The 19,931-nt window shown below is 38.2% G+C and overlaps 1 protein-coding gene across 1 annotated transcript in view; it reads left to right on the top strand.

The window, feature by feature from the left end:
• LOC127859704 (telomerase protein component 1-like) overlaps window positions 1-19,931 on the top strand; it is a 118,531-nt gene that overhangs the window by 18,798 nt on the left and 79,802 nt on the right. Inside the window, exons 8-11 of the mRNA XM_052397212.1 lie at window positions 6,031-6,164; window positions 13,594-13,751; window positions 16,838-16,947; window positions 18,472-18,562. Coding sequence (XP_052253172.1) covers window positions 6,031-6,164; window positions 13,594-13,751; window positions 16,838-16,947; window positions 18,472-18,562 — 493 coding nt within the window. The remainder of the gene's footprint in view (window positions 1-6,030; window positions 6,165-13,593; window positions 13,752-16,837; window positions 16,948-18,471; window positions 18,563-19,931) is intronic.

The raw sequence follows: 19,931 nt of genomic DNA, 5'->3' as shown, positions 1-19,931 counted from the left end.
TAAGCATGCAGACATTGTGTTTGTTACTTTGATGTATTCCTGTTCCTTCCCTGCATTGTCAGCATGCAGACATCATGTTTGTTACTTTGATGTATTCCTGTTCCATCCCTGCATTATCAGCATGCAGACATTGTGTTTGTTACTTTGATGTAATCCTGTTCCATCCCTGCATTATCAGGATGCAGAAATGGTTTTTGTAACTTTGATGTATTCCTGTTCCATCCCTGCATTATCAGCATGCAGACATTGTGTTTGTTACTTTGATGTATTCCTGTTCCTTCCCTGCATTATCAGGATGCAGACATCATGTTTGTTACTTTGATGTATTCCTGTTCCATCCCTGCATTATCAGCATGCAGACATTGTGTTTGTTACTTTGATGTATTCCTGTTCCATCCCTGCATTATCAGGATGCAGACATCATGTTTGTTTCTTTGATGTATTCCTGTTCCATCCCTGCATTATCAGCATGCAGACATCATGTTTGTTTCTTTGATGTATTCCTGTTCCATCCCTGCATTATCAGCATGTAGACATTGTGTTTGTTACTTTGATGTATTCCTGTTCCATCCCTGCATTATCAGGATGCAGACATCATGTTTGTTACTTTGATGTATTCCTGTTCCATCCCTGCATTATCAGGATGCAGACATCATGTTTGTTTCTTTGATGTATTCCTGTTCCATCCCTGCATTATCAGCATGCAGACATCATGTTTGTTTCTTTGATGTATTCCTGTTCCATCCCTGCATTATCAGCATGCAGACATTGTGTTTGTTACTTTGATGTATTCCTGTTCCATCCCTGCATTATCAGGATGCAGAAATTGTGTTTGTTGCATTGATGTATTCCTGTTCCATCCCTGCATTATCAGCATGCAGACATCACGTTTGTTACTTTGATGTATTCCTGTTCCATCCCTGCATTATCAGCATGCAGACATCATTTTTGTTACTTTGATGTATTCCTGTTCCATCCCTGCATTATCAGCATGCAGACATCATGTTTGTTACTTTGATGTATTCCTGTTCTATCTCTGCATTATCAGCATGCAGACATCATGTTTGTTACATTGATGTATTCCTGTTCCATCCCTGCATTATCAGGACGCAGGCAGAAATTGTGTTTGTTACTTTGATGTATTCCTGTTCCATCCCTGCATTATCAGGATGCAGAAATGTTTTTTGTAACTTTGATGTATTCCTGTTCCATCCCTGCATTATCAGCATGCAGACATCATGTTTGTTACTTTGATGTATTCCTGTTCAATACTTGCATTATCAGGAGGCAGACATCATGTTTGTTACTTTGATGTATTCCTGTTCCTTCCCTGCATTATCAGCATGCAGACATCATGTTTGTTACTTTGATGTATTCCTGTTCCATCCCTGCATTATCAGCATGCAGACATTGTGTTTGTTACTTTGATGTAATCCTGTTCCATCCCTGCATTATCAGGATGCAGAAATGGTTTTTGTAACTTTGATGTATTCCTGTTCCATCCCTGCATTATCAGCATGCAGACATTGTGTTTGTTACTTTGATGTATTCCTGTTCCTTCCCTGCATTATCAGGATGCAGACATCATGTTTGTTACTTTGATGTATTCCTGTTCCATCCCTGCATTATCAGCATGCAGACATTGTGTTTGTTACTTTGATGTATTCCTGTTCCATCCCTGCATTATCAGGATGCAGACATCATGTTTGTTTCTTTGATGTATTCCTGTTCCATCCCTGCATTATCAGCATGCAGACATCATGTTTGTTTCTTTGATGTATTCCTGTTCCATCCCTGCATTATCAGCATGCAGACATTGTGTTTGTTACTTTGATGTATTCCTGTTCCATCCCTGCATTATCAGGATGCAGACATCATGTTTGTTACTTTGATGTATTCCTGTTCCATCCCTGCATTATCAGGATGCAGACATCATGTTTGTTACTTTGATGTATTCCTGTTCCATCCCTGCATTATCAGGATGCAGAAATTGTGTTTGTTACTTTGATGTATTCCTGTTCCATCCCTGCATTATCAGGATGCAGACATCATGTTTGTTACTTTGATGTATTTGTTCCATCCCTGCATTATCAGCATGCAGACATTGTGTTTGTTAATTTGATGTATTCCTGTTCCATCCCTGCATTATCAGCATGCAGACATTGTGTTTGTTACTTTGATGTATTCCTGTTCCATCCCTGCATTATCAGGGCACAGACATCATGTTTGTTACTTTGATGTATTCCTGTTCCATCCCTGCATTATCAGCATGCAGACATCATGTTTGTTTCTTTGATGTATCCCTGTTCCATCCCTGCATTATCAGACGCAGTAATTGTGTTTGTTACTTTGATGTATTCCTGTTCTATCCCTGCATTATCAGCATGCAGACATTGTGTTTGTTACTTTGATGTATTCCTGTTCAATACTTGCATTATCAGGAGGCAGACATCATGTTTGTTACTTTGATGTATTCCTGTTCCATTCCTGCATTATCAGGACGCAGACATCGTGTTTGTTACTTTGATGTATTCCTGTTCCATCCCTGCATTATCAGCATGCAGACATTGTGTTTGTTACTTTGATGTATTCCTGTTCCATCCCTGCATTATCAGGGCACAGACATCATGTTTGTTACTTTGATGTATTCCTATTCCATCCCTGCATTATCAGCATGCAGACATCATGTTTGTTACTTTTATGTATTCCTGTTCCATCCCTGCATTATCAGGATGCAGACATCATGTTTGTTTCTTTGATGTATTCCTGTTCCATCCCTGCATTATCAGCATGCAGACATCATGTTTGTTTCTTTGATGTATTCCTGTTCCATCCCTGCATTATCAGCATGTAGACATTGTGTTTGTTACTTTGATGTATTCCTGTTCCATCCCTGCATTATCAGGATGCAGACATCATGTTTGTTACTTTGATGTATTCCTGTTCCATCCCTGCATTATCAGGATGCAGACATCATGTTTGTTACTTTGATGTATTCCTGTTCCATCCCTGCATTATCAGGATGCAGAAATTGTGTTTGTTACATTGATGTATTCCTGTTCCATCCCTGCATTATCAGCATGCAGACATCATGTTTGTTACTTTGATGTATTCCTGTTCCATCCCTGCATTATCAGCATGCAGACATCATTTTTGTTACTTTGATGTATTCCTGTTCCATCCCTGCATTATCAGCATGCAGACATCATGTTTGTTACTTTGATGTATTCCTGTTCTATCTCTGCATTATCAGCATGCAGACATCATGTTTGTTACATTGATGTATTCCTGTTCCATCCCTGCATTATCAGGACGCAGGCAGAAATTGTGTTTGTTACTTTGATGTATTCCTGTTCCATCCCTGCATTATCAGGATGCAGAAATGTTTTTTGTAACTTTGATGTATTCCTGTTCCATCCCTGCATTATCAGCATGCAGACATCATGTTTGTTACTTTGATGTATTCCTGTTCCATCCCTGCATTATCAGCATGCAGACATTGTGTTTGTTACTTTGATGTATTCCTGTTCCTTCCCTGCATTATCAGCATGCAGACATCATGTTTGTTACTTTGATGTATTCCTGTTCCATCCCTGCATTATCAGCATGCAGACATTGTGTTTGTTACTTTGATGTAATCCTGTTCCATCCCTGCATTATCAGGATGCAGAAATGGTTTTTGTAACTTTGATGTATTCCTGTTCCATCCCTGCATTATCAGCATGCAGACATTGTGTTTGTTACTTTGATGTATTCCTGTTCCTTCCCTGCATTATCAGGATGCAGACATCATGTTTGTTACTTTGATGTATTCCTGTTCCATCCCTGCATTATCAGCATGCAGACATTGTGTTTGTTACTTTGATGTATTCCTGTTCCATCCCTGCATTATCAGGATGCAGACATCATGTTTGTTTCTTTGATGTATTCCTGTTCCATCCCTGCATTATCAGCATGCAGACATCATGTTTGTTTCTTTGATGTATTCCTGTTCCATCCCTGCATTATCAGCATGCAGACATTGTGTTTGTTACTTTGATGTATTCCTGTTCCATCCCTGCATTATCAGGATGCAGACATCATGTTTGTTACTTTGATGTATTCCTGTTCCATCCCTGCATTATCAGGATGCAGACATCATGTTTGTTACTTTGATGTATTCCTGTTCCATCCCTGCATTATCAGGATGCAGAAATTGTGTTTGTTACTTTGATGTATTCCTGTTCCATCCCTGCATTATCAGGATGCAGACATCATGTTTGTTACTTTGATGTATTTGTTCCATCCTTGCATTATCAGCATGCAGACATTGTGTTTGTTACTTTGATGTATTCCTGTTCCATCCCTGCATTATCAGCATGCAGACATTGTGTTTGTTACTTTGATGTATTCCTGTTCCATCCCTGCATTATCAGGGCACAGACATCATGTTTGTTACTTTGATGTATTCCTGTTCCATCCCTGCATTATCAGCATGCAGACATCATGTTTGTTTCTTTGATATATCCCTGTTCCATCCCTGCATTATCAGACGCAGTAATTGTGTTTGTTACTTTGATGTATTCCTGTTCTATCCCTGCATTATCAGCATGCAGACACTGTGTTTGTTACTTTGATGTATTCCTGTTCAATACTTGCATTATCAGGAGGCAGACATCATGTTTGTTACTTTGATGTATTCCTGTTCCATTCCTGCATTATCAGGACGCAGACATCGTGTTTGTTACTTTGATGTATTCCTGTTCCATCCCTGCATTATCAGCATGTAGACATTGTGTTTGTTTCTTTGATGTATTCCTGTTCCATCCCTGCATTATCAGGGCACAGACATCATGTTTGTTACTTTGATGTATTCCTATTCCATCCCTGCATTATCAGCATGCAGACATCATGTTTGTTACTTTGATGTATTCCTGTTCTATCTCTGCATAATCAGGACGCAGACATCATGTTTGTTACTTTGATTTATTCCTGTTCCATCCCTGCATTATCAGGATGCAGAAATTGTGTTTGTTACTTTGATGTATTCCTGTTCCATCCCTGCATTATCAGCATGCAGACATTGTGTTTGTTACTTTGATGTATTCCTGTTCCATCCCTGCATTATCAGGACGCAGGCATCATGTTTGTTACTTTGATGTATTCCTGTTCCATCCCTGCATTATCAGCATGCAGAAATTGTGTTTGTTACTTTGATGTATTCCTGTTCCATCCCTGCATTATCAGGACGCAGGCATCATGTTTTTAAGCCCCTGAAGGAGGGCATATAGTGATCGTACTGTCCGTCTGTCTGTCTGTCATTCCGTAACACTTTGCGTTTAGGTTTCGAAAAATGCTCATAACTTCTATGTCGCTTCAGATAGCAACTTGATATGTCTCATGCATGTGTATCTCACAGAGCTGCACATTTTGAGTGGTGAAAGGTCAAGGTCATCCTTCAAGGTCAAAGGTAAAAAAACAAATCCAAGGGAAGTAATAAGCTTCAAAGGGAGATAATTATTTGTACCTTCCAAATGATAATTTTTTTAATAATAAATCAAAGTGGCGCAGTAGGGGTTGTTGTGTTTTTGATAAACACATCTCTTGTTACTGTGATGTAATCCTGTTCCTTCCCCTTGTTATCAGGATGCAAGCATCATGTTTGTTACCGTGATGTAATCCTGTTCCTTCCCCTTGTTATCAGGATGCAGGCATCATGTTTGTTACCATGATGTTATCCTGTTCATTCCCATTGTTATCAGGATGCAAACATTGTGTTTGTTACTTTGATGATATCCTGTTTCTTCCCAGTGTTATCAGGATGCAGACATCATGTTTATTACTGTGATGTAATCCTGTTCCTTCCCCATTTATCAGGATACAGGCATCGTGTTTGTTATTTTGATGTTATCCTGTTCCATCCCTGCATTATCAGCATGCAGGCATTGTGTTTGTTACTTTGATGTTATCATGTTCCTTCCCCTTGTTATTAGGACGCAGGCATTGTGTTTGTTACTTTGATGTTATCATGTTCCTTCCCCGTGTTATCAGGATGCAGGCATCGTGTTTGACGAGGGAGAGAGTCCCGAGCAGCTCCAGAAGGCCAGTTTTACCCTGAAGCAGCTCATCCGTAAACTGCACATCACAGAGCCGGTGGAACACGTCATGTGCCTCATAGGGAAAAAGTGAGTAACATGGGTAAACAGGGCTTAATGCATGTACGTAAAGTGTCATCCCAGATTAACCTGGGCAGCCCTCATAGGCTAAGGGACAACACTTTCCACCTTGACTGGATTTTTGTCTGTAAATGGCATAACTGAGAATGTGGACCAGATGATGTATATCATCAGGAAAAAGTGAGTACAATTGGAAAAGGGGGTTTAATGCATGTGTGTAAAGTACTGTCCCAGATTAGTCTGTGCAGTTTGGATTGGCTAATCAGGGACAAAACTTTCACCTATATAATACGGAAACTGCACATCACAGAGCCGGTGGAACACATCACGTTCCACATTGGGATTTTACGTTTTCGATTAAAATTGAATGTATATCCTTAATATGAGCCTGCTATTCAAAGACCTTGCTTAATGTATGAACGTAAAGTATATAGTCCGCCTTGACTGGATTGTCGTTAAGATAAGACTTTCTTTAAAAAGAAAAATACGTTAAAAATGGAAAGTGTTGTCCCTGATTAGCCTGTTAAGAATGAACAGGTTCATCTTGATGACATTTGACACACCGACATTAAGATCTGTTTTTACACAGCGCTGCTCTTATGGTTTTATGCCACAGGCATTTTAATGTCATAAATACTGACCTGTTATCTCATGCTTCTCCTTTCCAAGGGGAATTAACTCATCCGGAATTTTAACTGGGAATCCGCCACCTCAATACCGTAATACAGGCCAGGTTAAACATAGTGCAATGCAACCTAGCCAAAAATCGGTAACCAACCCCCAATATTCTTTACGGATCGACCAGGTGTATACGTGTCTTTTACGGCTCTGTATTAAAATATTGTTTTTCGATTTATTTCACTTGGTTGATTGGGGTTTTGAATAGATAAATTGTGTTATTTATCTTTTTATTTCTCATTCGGATTAATTTGTGTGGATTTAATGGATTTTGTTTCATTTGTAAAAGGTAAGCCATGCTTGTTTTTATCGAACAATGGTTTATTTCTACCATGCTGGGTGTTTTCAGGTGCGAACGACCACGTGCAAAACGTGCTCTTCTAATACATTGCTAGAACATGCAAAGCATGTTCTTCTAATGTGTTACGAGATCGTGCAAAGCGTGTTCTTCTATTGACAGATTGTTTATCATTTTCCGTTGTGTGCAATAATGATTTTAACGTTCTGTATGACAATCTAATTGATCGTCATTTTATTTTTCATCTGTTTTGAATTAAACTTTAGTGTAATTTATGATCTACGGCAGTATTATTATAATTTTCATTATGGTCAAATAATGATTTTATGTGCCGTATGATAATCTGGTCTGTGACCAGTTTATGGTTGAATATGTTTTGCTCTTGTTTTTCATATATTCGACTACATGATGGTCGCAGAAACAAGAGTGGATAAATACCCGGTGACTTCGCAGACCATGGATGATAGTTGCAGCATCAGTCACCGGGTATCGGGCACGATGGCAACCATACTATGCTAAGTCTCTTAGACAGTCGGTCAACATCAGACCATATGGCGACACCCGTCAGCCGGTCTTTGCCCGATGGCATTGGTCAAGGACATCGACCAATGCCGGACCATTTGGCATCCGCCATACGGTCATTAGCTGTTGACAACACTGGTCATGATATGACCGGTACGTCACCGGGGACGTTGATCACGGACCTTTGATCGACGTCTGACCGGCCGGTGCGGTCACCGGTGCGGTCACCGGTCATGTCACCGGTCCGGTCATTGATCACCGGTCCGGTCACCGGTCATGTCACCGGTCCGGTCCGGTTACCCGTCCGGTCCCATCACCGGTCATGTCACCAGTCCGGTCGTTGATCACCAGTCACCGGTCTGGTCCGGTCCTCGGTCCGGTCATGTCACCGGTCCGGTCATGTTACCGGTCCGGTCACTGGTCCGGTCACCGGTCTGGTCCGGTCAACAGTCATCAGTTAGTCCTGCCACCGATAACACCAGTCACCGGTCAAGAAGAAGAACTCGGTCTTCATCATTGGATTATTCTCCTATTCGTCGTCGAATACATCGTTTTCATCAAGGAGTAGACATCGGACACGCTCTTCTTCGTCGAGCAGGTCTCATCGTCGCGGCTCTCGTAAGCGATCACGTCGTCACTCACGGAGACGGTATTCTAGAAGATCTCGGTCTCATCGCAGCCGATCCACATCTTGACAGGGCAGCCGATCCAGATCTCAACATTGCAGGAAACGAGGACGTCGTCAACCTTCACGTAGACATCATCGGACTTCATTGAGCACAACAGGATAGTTATCGAACATACCTCTCCTTCATTGAGCAGTTCTCGGCATTGATACATACTTAAGCGATCACGTCAACGCTCACGGAGAAATATTTCCAGCGTATCCAAACAATAATTCGGCATCGCAGTTATATGGATGTCGCCACTTCTCACGTAGGCTTTAATGAACCTACTGGTCATATCGATGTTCTCCATTTTATTCCTTTAGAAATATCATGTCTCCATTCCACGTGTGATTGTTTTTCTTATGGCATCCACACATGTTGCAGTCACCGAGCCGTATTTGTATACGAACACTAGTTCGTTTAACTTTCAGGCTTCGGGATAAGCTGTTCTTTTCGACTATAAGGACACTTATGCCTATTAATACTGATAATCTACCGTTGTTTTCCGGTTAACGTTATCAGATGACTTCGTGGATGGTCATTCTTCTGCACCAGATATTTCCATTCTGACGCAGTTATATTATACCGGTCCCGATCACCGGACATCGGTCACCATTCATCGGTCATATCACCGATCACTGGTCACCGGTCAGAACAAAAAGTTGTTCATCATCAGCGGATTATTTTTCCTCCTCCTCTTCGTTGTCATCATCGGACTATCCTTCCTCCTCTTCTTCGTCATCGAATGAATCTTCGTCGTCTGCTTTAGTGATGTCTCATCGCCATCAGATTGGATTTTTGGCACGATCTTCTTTTCCGAGCAGTGCTTGACATTGATATCAGACCATATGGATTCCATTATTTTTCGGTCTTATACTGGTAACGTCACCCGTCATATTATGACTGGTCCGTTCACCTGGCTACAGTTACCGGTCATTGACCGGTCCGGTTCGGTCACCAGTTACCAATTACCGGTATTCCACTGTGTTTTCATCGGTCAATTTTTAGTATCACGGGTATTGTCTCAATTACCTAGTTGTATACCCCTGGCTATGATTGTATTGAATACTATATTTTATGGATTCAACAATCTACATGACATTTTGTGTTTTTCAATACTGATGTTCTACTGGCGACGGTTACCAAATCATCTCCGCTGACTTGGTCTATGGTTGATTTTCCTGACCATCCATTCTGGTGCTGGTTATGACCTACTAATACTAGAAAAAAATGAAATACCTATATCTGTTATTTCTACTTCTATCTCAACCGGCTACATGCAGACAACTGGTCTTGTAGATAGATCGACTGAAGTGGGCTCGGAGACTAGCATTAAGGTCGAACATTACTATTTGACCTCTATTAATTTATGTTCGAGACCCGAAGGATGAATTGTTTTAACCGCCTTTACCTGTCGGCTACAGACTTTGCAGTCAGTGTCACGGAACAGTTGGGACACATTAATGACGCTAGCAGGATTAGCAAGACGCAGTTCGTATCGACTTCTGCTTTTCTATTGATCCTACAACTGTGTATATTTTCAAGCTACTGGAATCAACAAGAGTTCTGATTCATAGGATCAGATTGACCGCATGGCGGCTACAGTCTTGTAGATGGCTTGGGAGCTATTGAACTCAGATCTTAGATGCTAGGATCTGGAGGGACCTCATATTAAAGTTATTCTTCTATTACACTTCTGGCCATAACAGGCCGTCTTCCTATAACTGGTCGTATTCCTTTCGGAATTCGTCCCGGTTAGGAGTCTTGAAGTAAATGGATTAATCAAGTCAGAATTTAAGACTTCCAAGCATTCTACCGGCAAGCGTGGACCCCCTTAAGGTTACTCCTAGGGTTTTCACCTTTTTCTGCCATCACACCTCCGATTCCGGAGGTACCACTGTCAATCATATTTCCGTTCTTCGCAAATCGATGACTATACGACCTGTATTATCCAGGATTTTAAAGACGCCTGTTATTGGTTCAAGAAGAGGCTATATACTGTAGATAGGTCATAAACTTATAAGTGTTAAACACTGTCCTATTCTACCAATTTTCAAGTGTGTTTGGAGTGGGAAAGTTCGGTTTGCCGTGATTTCTTTGCCCACCCATCCTTGACAAATGGTTCCGGTCACCGGTCGGTATTTACCGGTCCGGTCACCGGTCTTTCTGCTGAGACGTCTTTTCTTACGTCTGTTTCAGCTTTATTTTTAAGTTAATTGTATTAATCTCGGGATTATTCAATGACACAGATTTCCATCCTTTTGTCATTATTTACCACTATTCAGTGGTGTCTAGACTAGAAGATTATCTTGGCAAGAATATAGTTCATTCTACCACAACCTTCCTTACATCTTATACAGATGTGAGCATAGAAGCTTAGGGACGATCACATAGAACAACGTATCTTGATTTTCTCAATTATGTTGTATCCTAATGAATATCACCTGCACATCTACATCTTGAAAAGCGAAAATTCTTTTATGCTGTTTTTCATTTACAACACATTTTCACGATTCCTTTGTGATGGTTTCAACTATCACACATCAGTCGTGGTTTACTTACAGACACAGAGGTGATCATATTATCACTCCTTGTATCATGAAATCAGGAACTTATTCGTTCTTTGCAAGAACAACAAATTTTCTCTATCGTCTTACTCATACCATGTCGTCTCAACGCCCTGTTGGACGTTTTGTCTTGCAGTTCTTTCTGTCGAATTATTTTTCCGTTGGGTTCAAATAATGTAATTGCGCATGCGCGGCAGTGATTTTGCATGGCGTACAAAAAATGATGCATAGTTATCGAAGAATGTTGTTTATCATCAAACGCTAGTAATTAGCGTTATGCGATCGTATATTGCAGTATATACCGGTATGCTGAACAACGTCAATAATGCAGTTCACAGAAATCGATCCAGCAGGGTGTGCGATTGTTATACATTCGTCCACTTGACATAACTGGAATATCTTGCCTTCTTGGTGAGTTTTTGGAATAACTGAGTTTTTGCCATAATTTCATGCAATATACTTAATGAACCATGGAATTATGGTTCTACGACCTTTTAAGTCTCCTGTACAATTATTTTCAGGAAACTTCTTCACAGGTCGAATATCATATCTCAGAGAGACATATTTTTACTGATCCAAACATGTGCCACTACATGTCTGGCCATTATTTACTTTTAGTTATCTCTACAGAAGATCGTATTTCTGTTAGAGTTTCAATCCTTGTTACTTGTGCAAGGATAATTCCATCAGAACTGTATAAAGGTTCTATGGAAATTCTTTTTTGACTGGGTATTCAAAAGCATAGTTATTACCTTAATCACTCTGCTAGATACATAGAGGTTTTTCTCATCTTTTTCTTGATGATAGGAAATTTGTTCTTTTCTTCATCAAAGGTTAGAGATTATGCTTTCGTATACCTTGTTTTGTGTAAGTCATCACAACTCTGTGCTGTCTTACCTATTTTGGAACTGATCCAAACTATGGAACGTCAACACTATGTTTTTCGTTCCTTTACCTTCTTAAGCGGTTTTGGCTTGTGGTACATGTTGGGATGCTTTATGAGCTTCCTATGAACCTTTTTCATCAGGCTTATTAACAGTTCCAATATAATTTTAAGACGGTTTTCCTTCTTATTATGGCTTTTACCATATGGAGAAGTCAAATTCATGCTTTTTCTGTTGAATACAACCAATTCCAGTTGGATCTAATGTCGTCTTCACTTTGTTGTGTCAGCCAGGATTCCTTGCTTAATATCAAGTCCTCTATATGGCTTCTACCTTCAAGTTTCCAAGTTTTTCTTAAACTGGTAGTCATGAAGATGAGGATAAACTGCTATGGGCAATTGGGGCTTTGAAGTTCTATCTCAGCAGTGTTAGTCGGAAGTCCATTTGAGTTCTCAAAAGACACTCTTCATTTCCCTAAAAGGGGGGGGAGATGTGTCTGCGGCTTCTATTTCTCAGGGTTAGACCTCGACTAAGGAAAGTTACTCTTATCTCTATCTAAGGATTCATTCCTTTTTAGGATCTGACCGCATGAATTAAGAGCTCTGTCTGTTTAGTGGGCATATATTAATCACACCCCACTTTTTGACGTGCTCTAAGCTGTTTTCTGGAGGAATCCGACCACCTTTGTCATCTTTTTATCTTCGTTTTCTGAAGTGCCAACAATACAATTTGTATATGTTTGGGCTTGTTGTGGTTTCACTAACGGTAGTGTCTTCTTTACGACATAGACATATTACTTTGTCCGAGAAGTCATAATTAATACCGTTTTAACGAAGATTACTTGATAACCCTTGTTTAGGGTTTTGCTATCATTAGCTGATAACCCTGTTTATGGGTTCTACTGTGTTGGGAAAATATATACGAACCTTCCCACCGCAGCTGCAAAATCAGCATGAGATAACAGGTCAGTATTTATGACATTAAAACAAATTTTTTAAATAAAATTCATTTTAATTATTAAATACTTACCTGTTATTGGTAAGTCCCACCTCCCACCCCGCTATTCGATTAATATTTTTTGTATATATATTGAAAGAATATTGAGGGTTGGTTACCGATTTTCGGCTAGGTTGCATTGCACTATGTTTAACCTGGCCTGTATTACGGTATTGAGGTGGCGGATTCCCAGTTAAAATTCCGGATGAGTTAATTCCCCTTGGAAAGGAGAAGCATGAGATAACAGGTAAGTATTAAATAATTAAAATGAATTTTATTTAAAAAAATTATTTTGATGTGAAAGGCATATAGATGTTGTCATGTTTGTATAATATACTTACGGCTTTTCACCAGGCTCACAAAAGCAAGGTTTAGTGATACATTTTATGGACAGTTTAGTTTGAGTTAGTGTTTTATGCATCTGAAACATGCTTTTATGTAAATATAATTTTGCTGTAAAAAAGAAAGAAAGTCTTAATAAACCAGCTTTATGAGAAGCTCCTAAACATTTTTCAAATTTTTATTTTTACTTAACAATAGTCTGTATATACCAAGGCTAATTGTTGAATTCACGTATTTATTGCTGTGCACCCACTAACTGAATTTGTCTTAAGTGTTGTCCCAGATTAGCCTGTGCACTTTGCACAGGCTAATAGTCAGGGTTGACACTTTCCAATTTTAAGTTTTTTTGTGTAAAGGAAGTCTCGTCTTGTCTAGGCAGAAAGTGTCATCCTTGATTAGCCTGTGCGGAATGCGGACATTTAAAACACATGCACTTAGCCCTGTTTTGCCAGAGCAAGACTCTTATGATTTCACTGTTTACAGATACCCAGCTACAATGGATGAGTTCTACCGTAGTCGTCTGCCCGGAACGTTTGAGGGGGAGAGGGCGGGAAAGCGTATGAAACTTCCCATACCTGAGACCTGGGAGACGCAGGTGTCCTTGAAGGGGAACAAGGCAAAAACATGGGAAGAACTGCTGGGTACGAACATTGTGCATTGTTAACAATTCATGTAAAACTATGTAGGTAGCTGTGACTTAGTGGATATGTCTGAGTAGCAACCGTGAGGTCATAGGTAAGTTCCCGACTGTGGGAGAATTCTTTAGGTCTTTGTTAACGACTGCAAGTATTGGTTCTACCAAGGAAACATACTCAACAGTGTTTAAATAATCCTTATGCTTTTGATTCAAGTGAACTTAAATTAATAGATAAATATGTTTAAATTAATTTGATGCTAATAACATGAATAAAATTATACTTAATTACCTTTGCCGTTATTCACCAAATCTTTGAAGAGAAAGTTTATTTTAATTTGTGCACAAATAAAACCTTCAGATTATATTACTTTTTTGAAAGCAATTTAATTCCATTTACACAAGGATAAAATATTGCTCATCGCAGTATTTGTTTGTTTTGCAGTTTTGCAACATTTAAATTGTAAAATACCTGAGCATGAAATAGCCAGTACCTTGAATTAAAGGAGCTTTCTCCTGTTTTTTCCCATGGAGCTTTATGACCCAGGCCCTGGCTCCATATTCTTCAATGATTGTATGCCCTGACTTGGGAAAACTGGGCCTAATCCTTGTGCGTATGTCATCCCAGGTTAGCCTAAACAGGTCACACAGGCTTATCAGGATGACACGTTACCCACATGCATTTACCCTGTTTTCCCAAAATGAGGCTGTATTTAATAATGGGTTGCTGAAGAGGTTGTGTTTTTTTTGCATCATCAGACTCTACATAGACATTCATAGCTAATCCTAGACATTAGGACAGGAATGTTACAAACAAACTTAATTGCAGAAGTGACTTTACATGGCATTTTCTAACCTCAATGTGTAGCCTTTATAAGGTCATACAAACAAACATCATTGCAGAAGTGACTTTACATGGCATTTTCTAACCTCATGTTGTAGCCTTTATTTTCCCAATAGCAAAACTATCTTAATTTCCAAAGCTGTATCCAAAATAAAAATTGATGGTTTAAATCTAAAATGTTTTTAAACATTAATTCAATGTACAAATAAAGACTTATAAAGTTGTAAGAACCATTTTTATGATTTGTTTACATTCATAGGGAGTTTCTGTTTTCAGTTTTATCAAATAATTTTTCCTAAATCATTTCTTCAACAAGTTAATGTTTTCCCAATTCAGCAACATTAAAATTCTCATTTCCACTGGGAAAGGTCATATTCTAAACAGTAAGAAAAAGCCCTGCTTTATGATATCACTAAGACATATTCATATGAGCCTCCTGTGAGAATGGAGGCAAATTCATGTGGATAAAGTGTTGTTCCAGATTAATTATCTGGAAAAACACTGCCTGCTTATGGGATTTTTCGTTTAAAGGAAGTCTCTTCTAAAAGAAAATCAAATTTATGCGCAAAGCACACTGCACAGGCTAATCTGCGATGACACTACGCACATAAATTAAGCCCAGCTTTCCCAAAATGAACCCTGAATAGAATCAGGGCTTTTTTTCTTTCTTTAGCAAAGGCCTTATATAGGCCCCTTCCACAAGAGAAAGACTTCTTCCCCTAAGAGAATTTCTTTAAAATGATGTAATTTTCTCCAATTTTCAAGCTTACTTTGGAAAATTTCTTCCCCTTTTTCAGTTTTGTTGATATTTTTTTCCCGTAATTTACCCAATTAAAGTAAAAAGGCACCGAAATACCACACAAAATATGTAACTTTCATATGAAAAAATAAAGCCTCCTTTTCCCAGAGCGCAGCTAATATACATGTAATAGCTGTGTACAATACTGTCTGTTTCAGACCACAAGAAGCTTCCATTCATCAGCTAATATACATGTAATAGCTGTGTACAATACTGTCTGTTTCAGACCACAAGAAGCTTCCATTCATCAGCTAATATACATGTAATAGCTGTGTACAATACTGTCTGTTTCAGACCACAAGAAGCTTCCATTCATCAGCTAATATACATGTAATAGCTGTGTACAATACTGTCTGTTTCAGACCACAAGAAGCTTCCATTCATCAGCTAATATACATGTAATAGCTGTGTACAATACTGTCTGTTTCAGACCACAAGAAGCTTCCATTCATCAGCTAATATACATGTAATAGCTGTGTACAATACTGTCTGTTTCAGACCACAAGAAGCTTCCATTCATCAGCTAATATACATGTAATAGCTGTGTACAATACTGTCTGTTTCAGACCACAAGAAGCTTCCATTCATCAGCTAATATACATGTAATAGCTGTGTACAATACTGTCTGTTTCAGACCACAAGAAGCTTCCATTCATCAGCTAATATACATGTAATAGCTGTGTACAATACTGTCTGTTTCAGACCACAAGAAGCTTCCATTCATCAGCTAATATACATGTAATAGCTGTGTACAATACTGTCTGTTTCAGACCACAAGAAGCTTCCATTCATCAGCTAATATACATGTAATAGCTGTGTACAATACTGTCTGTTTCAGACCACAAGAAGCATCCATTCATCAGCTAATATACATGTAATAGCTGTGTACAATACTGTCTGTTTCAGACCACAAGAAGCTTCCATTCATCAGCTAATATACATGTAATAGCTGTGTACAATACTGTCTGTTTCAGACCACAAGAAGCTTCCATTCATCAGCTAATATACATGTAATAGCTGTGTACAATACTGTCTGTTTTAGACCACAAAAAGCTTCCATTCATCAGCTAATATACATGTAATAGCTGTGTACAATACTATCTGTTTCAGACCACAAAAAGCTTCCATTCATCAGCTAATATACATGTAATAGCTGTGTACAATACTATCTGTTTCAGACCACAAGAAGCTTCCATTCATCAGCTAATATACATGTAATAGCTGTGTACAATACTATCTGTTTCAGACCACAAAAAGCTTCCATTCATCAGCTAATATACATGTAATAGCTGTGTACAATACTGTCTGTTTCAGACCACAAGAAGCTTCCATTCATCAGCTAATATACATGTAATAGCTGTGTACAATACTGTCTGTTTTAGACCACAAGAAGCTTCCATTCATCAGCTAATATACATGTAATAGCTGTGTACAATACTGTCTGTTTCAGACCACAAGAAGCTTCCATTCATGGCGATGTTGCGAAACCTGCGTAACCTGATAAAGGCAGGCATATCCCACAAGCATCACACAGGGGTCATACGACGACTCACTGACGAGGTATGGCTGGCGATTAGTTGCAATAATTTAACTCTCGGCTTTATAACCCAAAGAGAGCCGCCATAGCAAAAATCATCAAAGGCTCTGGGAGTACGTTTATATGGACTAGGTTGGCGATACATAGATTTATTCTTGGTCTGTTTTCAACAAACAATTCTTAAACTTAAGTTTATAAATAAAGAATATTCATTAAATTAGAATATGAAAGAATTGTTTTAATTAAGTCAAACTTGGCCTCTATGTTCATCATTCTTCATGAAGAACATTCTGTTTAGGAAATTATCACCAGCTGTAGCCTGTATATATTGACCTGATCATGGTCTTGGTTGTTAGTCTATTTAAGTAAAATATGGCGTTGACAGCACAGAAGGTTTTTGAGTTGGAGAATGGTATTTCATTGAGATAGCTGAGCAGGAAACTCACTAGCACTGACTTAGGCTTGGGACCCTTCTCCTTCTTTCTCTTCTGTTTCACTGCCCACCATGAGTTTTCAGCTGTCAGTTTCTCCTTCTTAGCCTCTCCTTCCCCAGCTCTACCCCGCCCTCATCTGATTAAGATTTCCATATCAGATACAATAAAAGTTCCTAAATTAACCATGCATTTATAAGACGCAGATTTCCAAGGTCATCACATATTGAACTTGAATGTCCCAGAAATAATGAAACTGTGTATACCTGTTTTATCTGAACAAAGCTTTTATCACATGAAATTGCATAAAAATTGGATAATTTGTCGGCAGAGTGAATATTTAAAATTCTAAGGCAGTTTAAGTGAATAATTTGCTCCTTAAAACTAAAGTACTTGTTTAATAATTCTTGAAAGTGCCACAGAAACTACTCTTTAAAAGCAATTATGTGGATAATGGAAACTTTTACAGACTGGGATTTCTAAACCTATGTGACGATTTACAATAAGAACTATTGCATCAAACAAAAGCTGGAAACAATTGAAACAAAGAATGTTGTTTACCAGGCCATTTGTGGATATCCAGTGTATGGTACATTATAATGCCAACGATGTCAAATGCTTTGAACTTTGAATGCCATGTTTTAGCATTTCTGAGAGGTTATGTATGATGCCAAAGGGGCTGTTTTTCAAATGCAATTTGATTTTAAAGAAGCAAAATATAACAGCCCAAAATTAGAGGAGTATTTCAAGGTGTTCCTTTTTTGGCAACACGTCAATGCAAAAAAAATTAGGCAGAAAACACATTAACATTTCAGTTTTTGTCATTGCATATATGTGCTTATGTTTGTCTTTGACAAAATGTTTTTTTGTGTATGCTATGCTGCTATATTGATTTTAAACATGTATAAAGCTCACCTGAATTTTAAATTCAAAATTTCTATTATGGATATTTAGGATAGCACAATGATTTCTGCAATTTAGTACTGAGAAAAGCGTTTTGTAAATGAATAATGCGCACTAACTTGGTAAATTGCAATTTGGGGGGTTAAAAATGCCATCGTTAAACCCCTTAGTAGTGTATGCTTCTAATTAAATCATTGTGCATCTTTGTTTCAGAAACAAGTCATAAACAGCAAGCAATTTCCATTCAGATTTTTCTCTGCCTACGAAGTTTTGGAACAACTGTTACTGGAATATGAAAAATCCCGTGAGTTAATCGTATATCTTTTTATGCCCCTAATAGGGTGCCATATAGCAGTATTCCGTCTGTCTTTAAGTCTGTCCTTTTGGCATTTTGTTTTCTGGAGGTTTGTTACGCAATGTTTCAATATATTGAGCTGATTTTTTATATGTGAGTCCACCTACATGAGCTGCAGACGAAGTGTGAAATTTGTTCTGGTCCATTGATTTTTGGCGAAGTTATGGGCCTTGGACTAGACATTTCTCTATAATAAACATTTTCTGAAGGTTTTTCATGCAACACTTTCAGATATTGAGCTGATTTTTACTATGTGAGTCTACCTATATGACCTTCATATGAAGTGTAAATTTCGTTCTGGCCCATTGACTTTTGGCAAAGTTACGGGCCTTAGATGTGTGTTTCAATGTGTCCTAAAATATTTTGTGTATTTTGAGAATAGTTTTTAGTATCTAAACTTTTGAACATGAAAAACAATTCATTTTTAAGTTTCTGACAAGTGTAATTACAATATCTCATTTTATATACTGAACAACAAAACAGGGGTGGTATATTCAATTTACTAAGAATGTCTGTCCGTATGTAAACACAAACTTCTTCATGAATGAAGTCATACATTTGTCAACATACAACTTTCAAACTTTCATGCATAGTTCCTTATGATATGACGCTGTTTGTGTGTGCATTTATTTTTATTATTTTGCATTAAAGCCACACACCTTGAAATGAAATACATGGCATAGTAAATTTAAGTATAAATAAGAAACATATTTTATATATGCCAATAAGAATATATTTGGTGGTAACAAGGTAGAAATCCGTCTTTTTTGCGCTTTAAAACTTAAAAATAATCGCGTTTGTCAAAATGGACGTATATGTCTAGAAATACTACTTTCGGTTTTAAAAGCCGTACCGTTTGAAAAATAATAAATTACTTGCTAACAAGGCTATAGATTTAATTTTATCTATGCCAATAAGAACATATCTGGTGGTGACAAGGTAGAAATCCGTCTTTTTTGCGCTTTAAATCTTTAAAATAATCGCGTTTGTCGGAATAGACATATACGTATAGAAATCCTACTTTTGGTTTGAAAATTAAAAAAAATAATAAATTACTTGCTTACTAGGCTAAAGATTTATTACAATTTTGCACACTTTCAAGTTGCAGCTATATGTATTGATTGACATGTATATCATTTCAAGGTGTGTGGCTTTAAAGTTGCTTAAATTATGCCCCTTTTCAATTGTGTTTGTTCTATCTCATGAATATGAATATAAGGATTGTGTTTTGAAAATTGGGCTTCATGCGTGTGCCTAAAGTGTTGTTAAAGATAAGCCTGTTCAGTCTACACATACTAATCAGGTACAACCCTCTCCG

The sequence above is a fragment of the Dreissena polymorpha genome, chromosome 15 (assembly GCF_020536995.1).
Source record: "Dreissena polymorpha isolate Duluth1 chromosome 15, UMN_Dpol_1.0, whole genome shotgun sequence".
Lineage (NCBI taxonomy): Eukaryota > Metazoa > Mollusca > Bivalvia > Myida > Dreissenidae > Dreissena > Dreissena polymorpha.
Note: the sequence above shows the minus strand (reverse complement) of the source record. Positions and strands in the feature narration are given on the sequence as shown.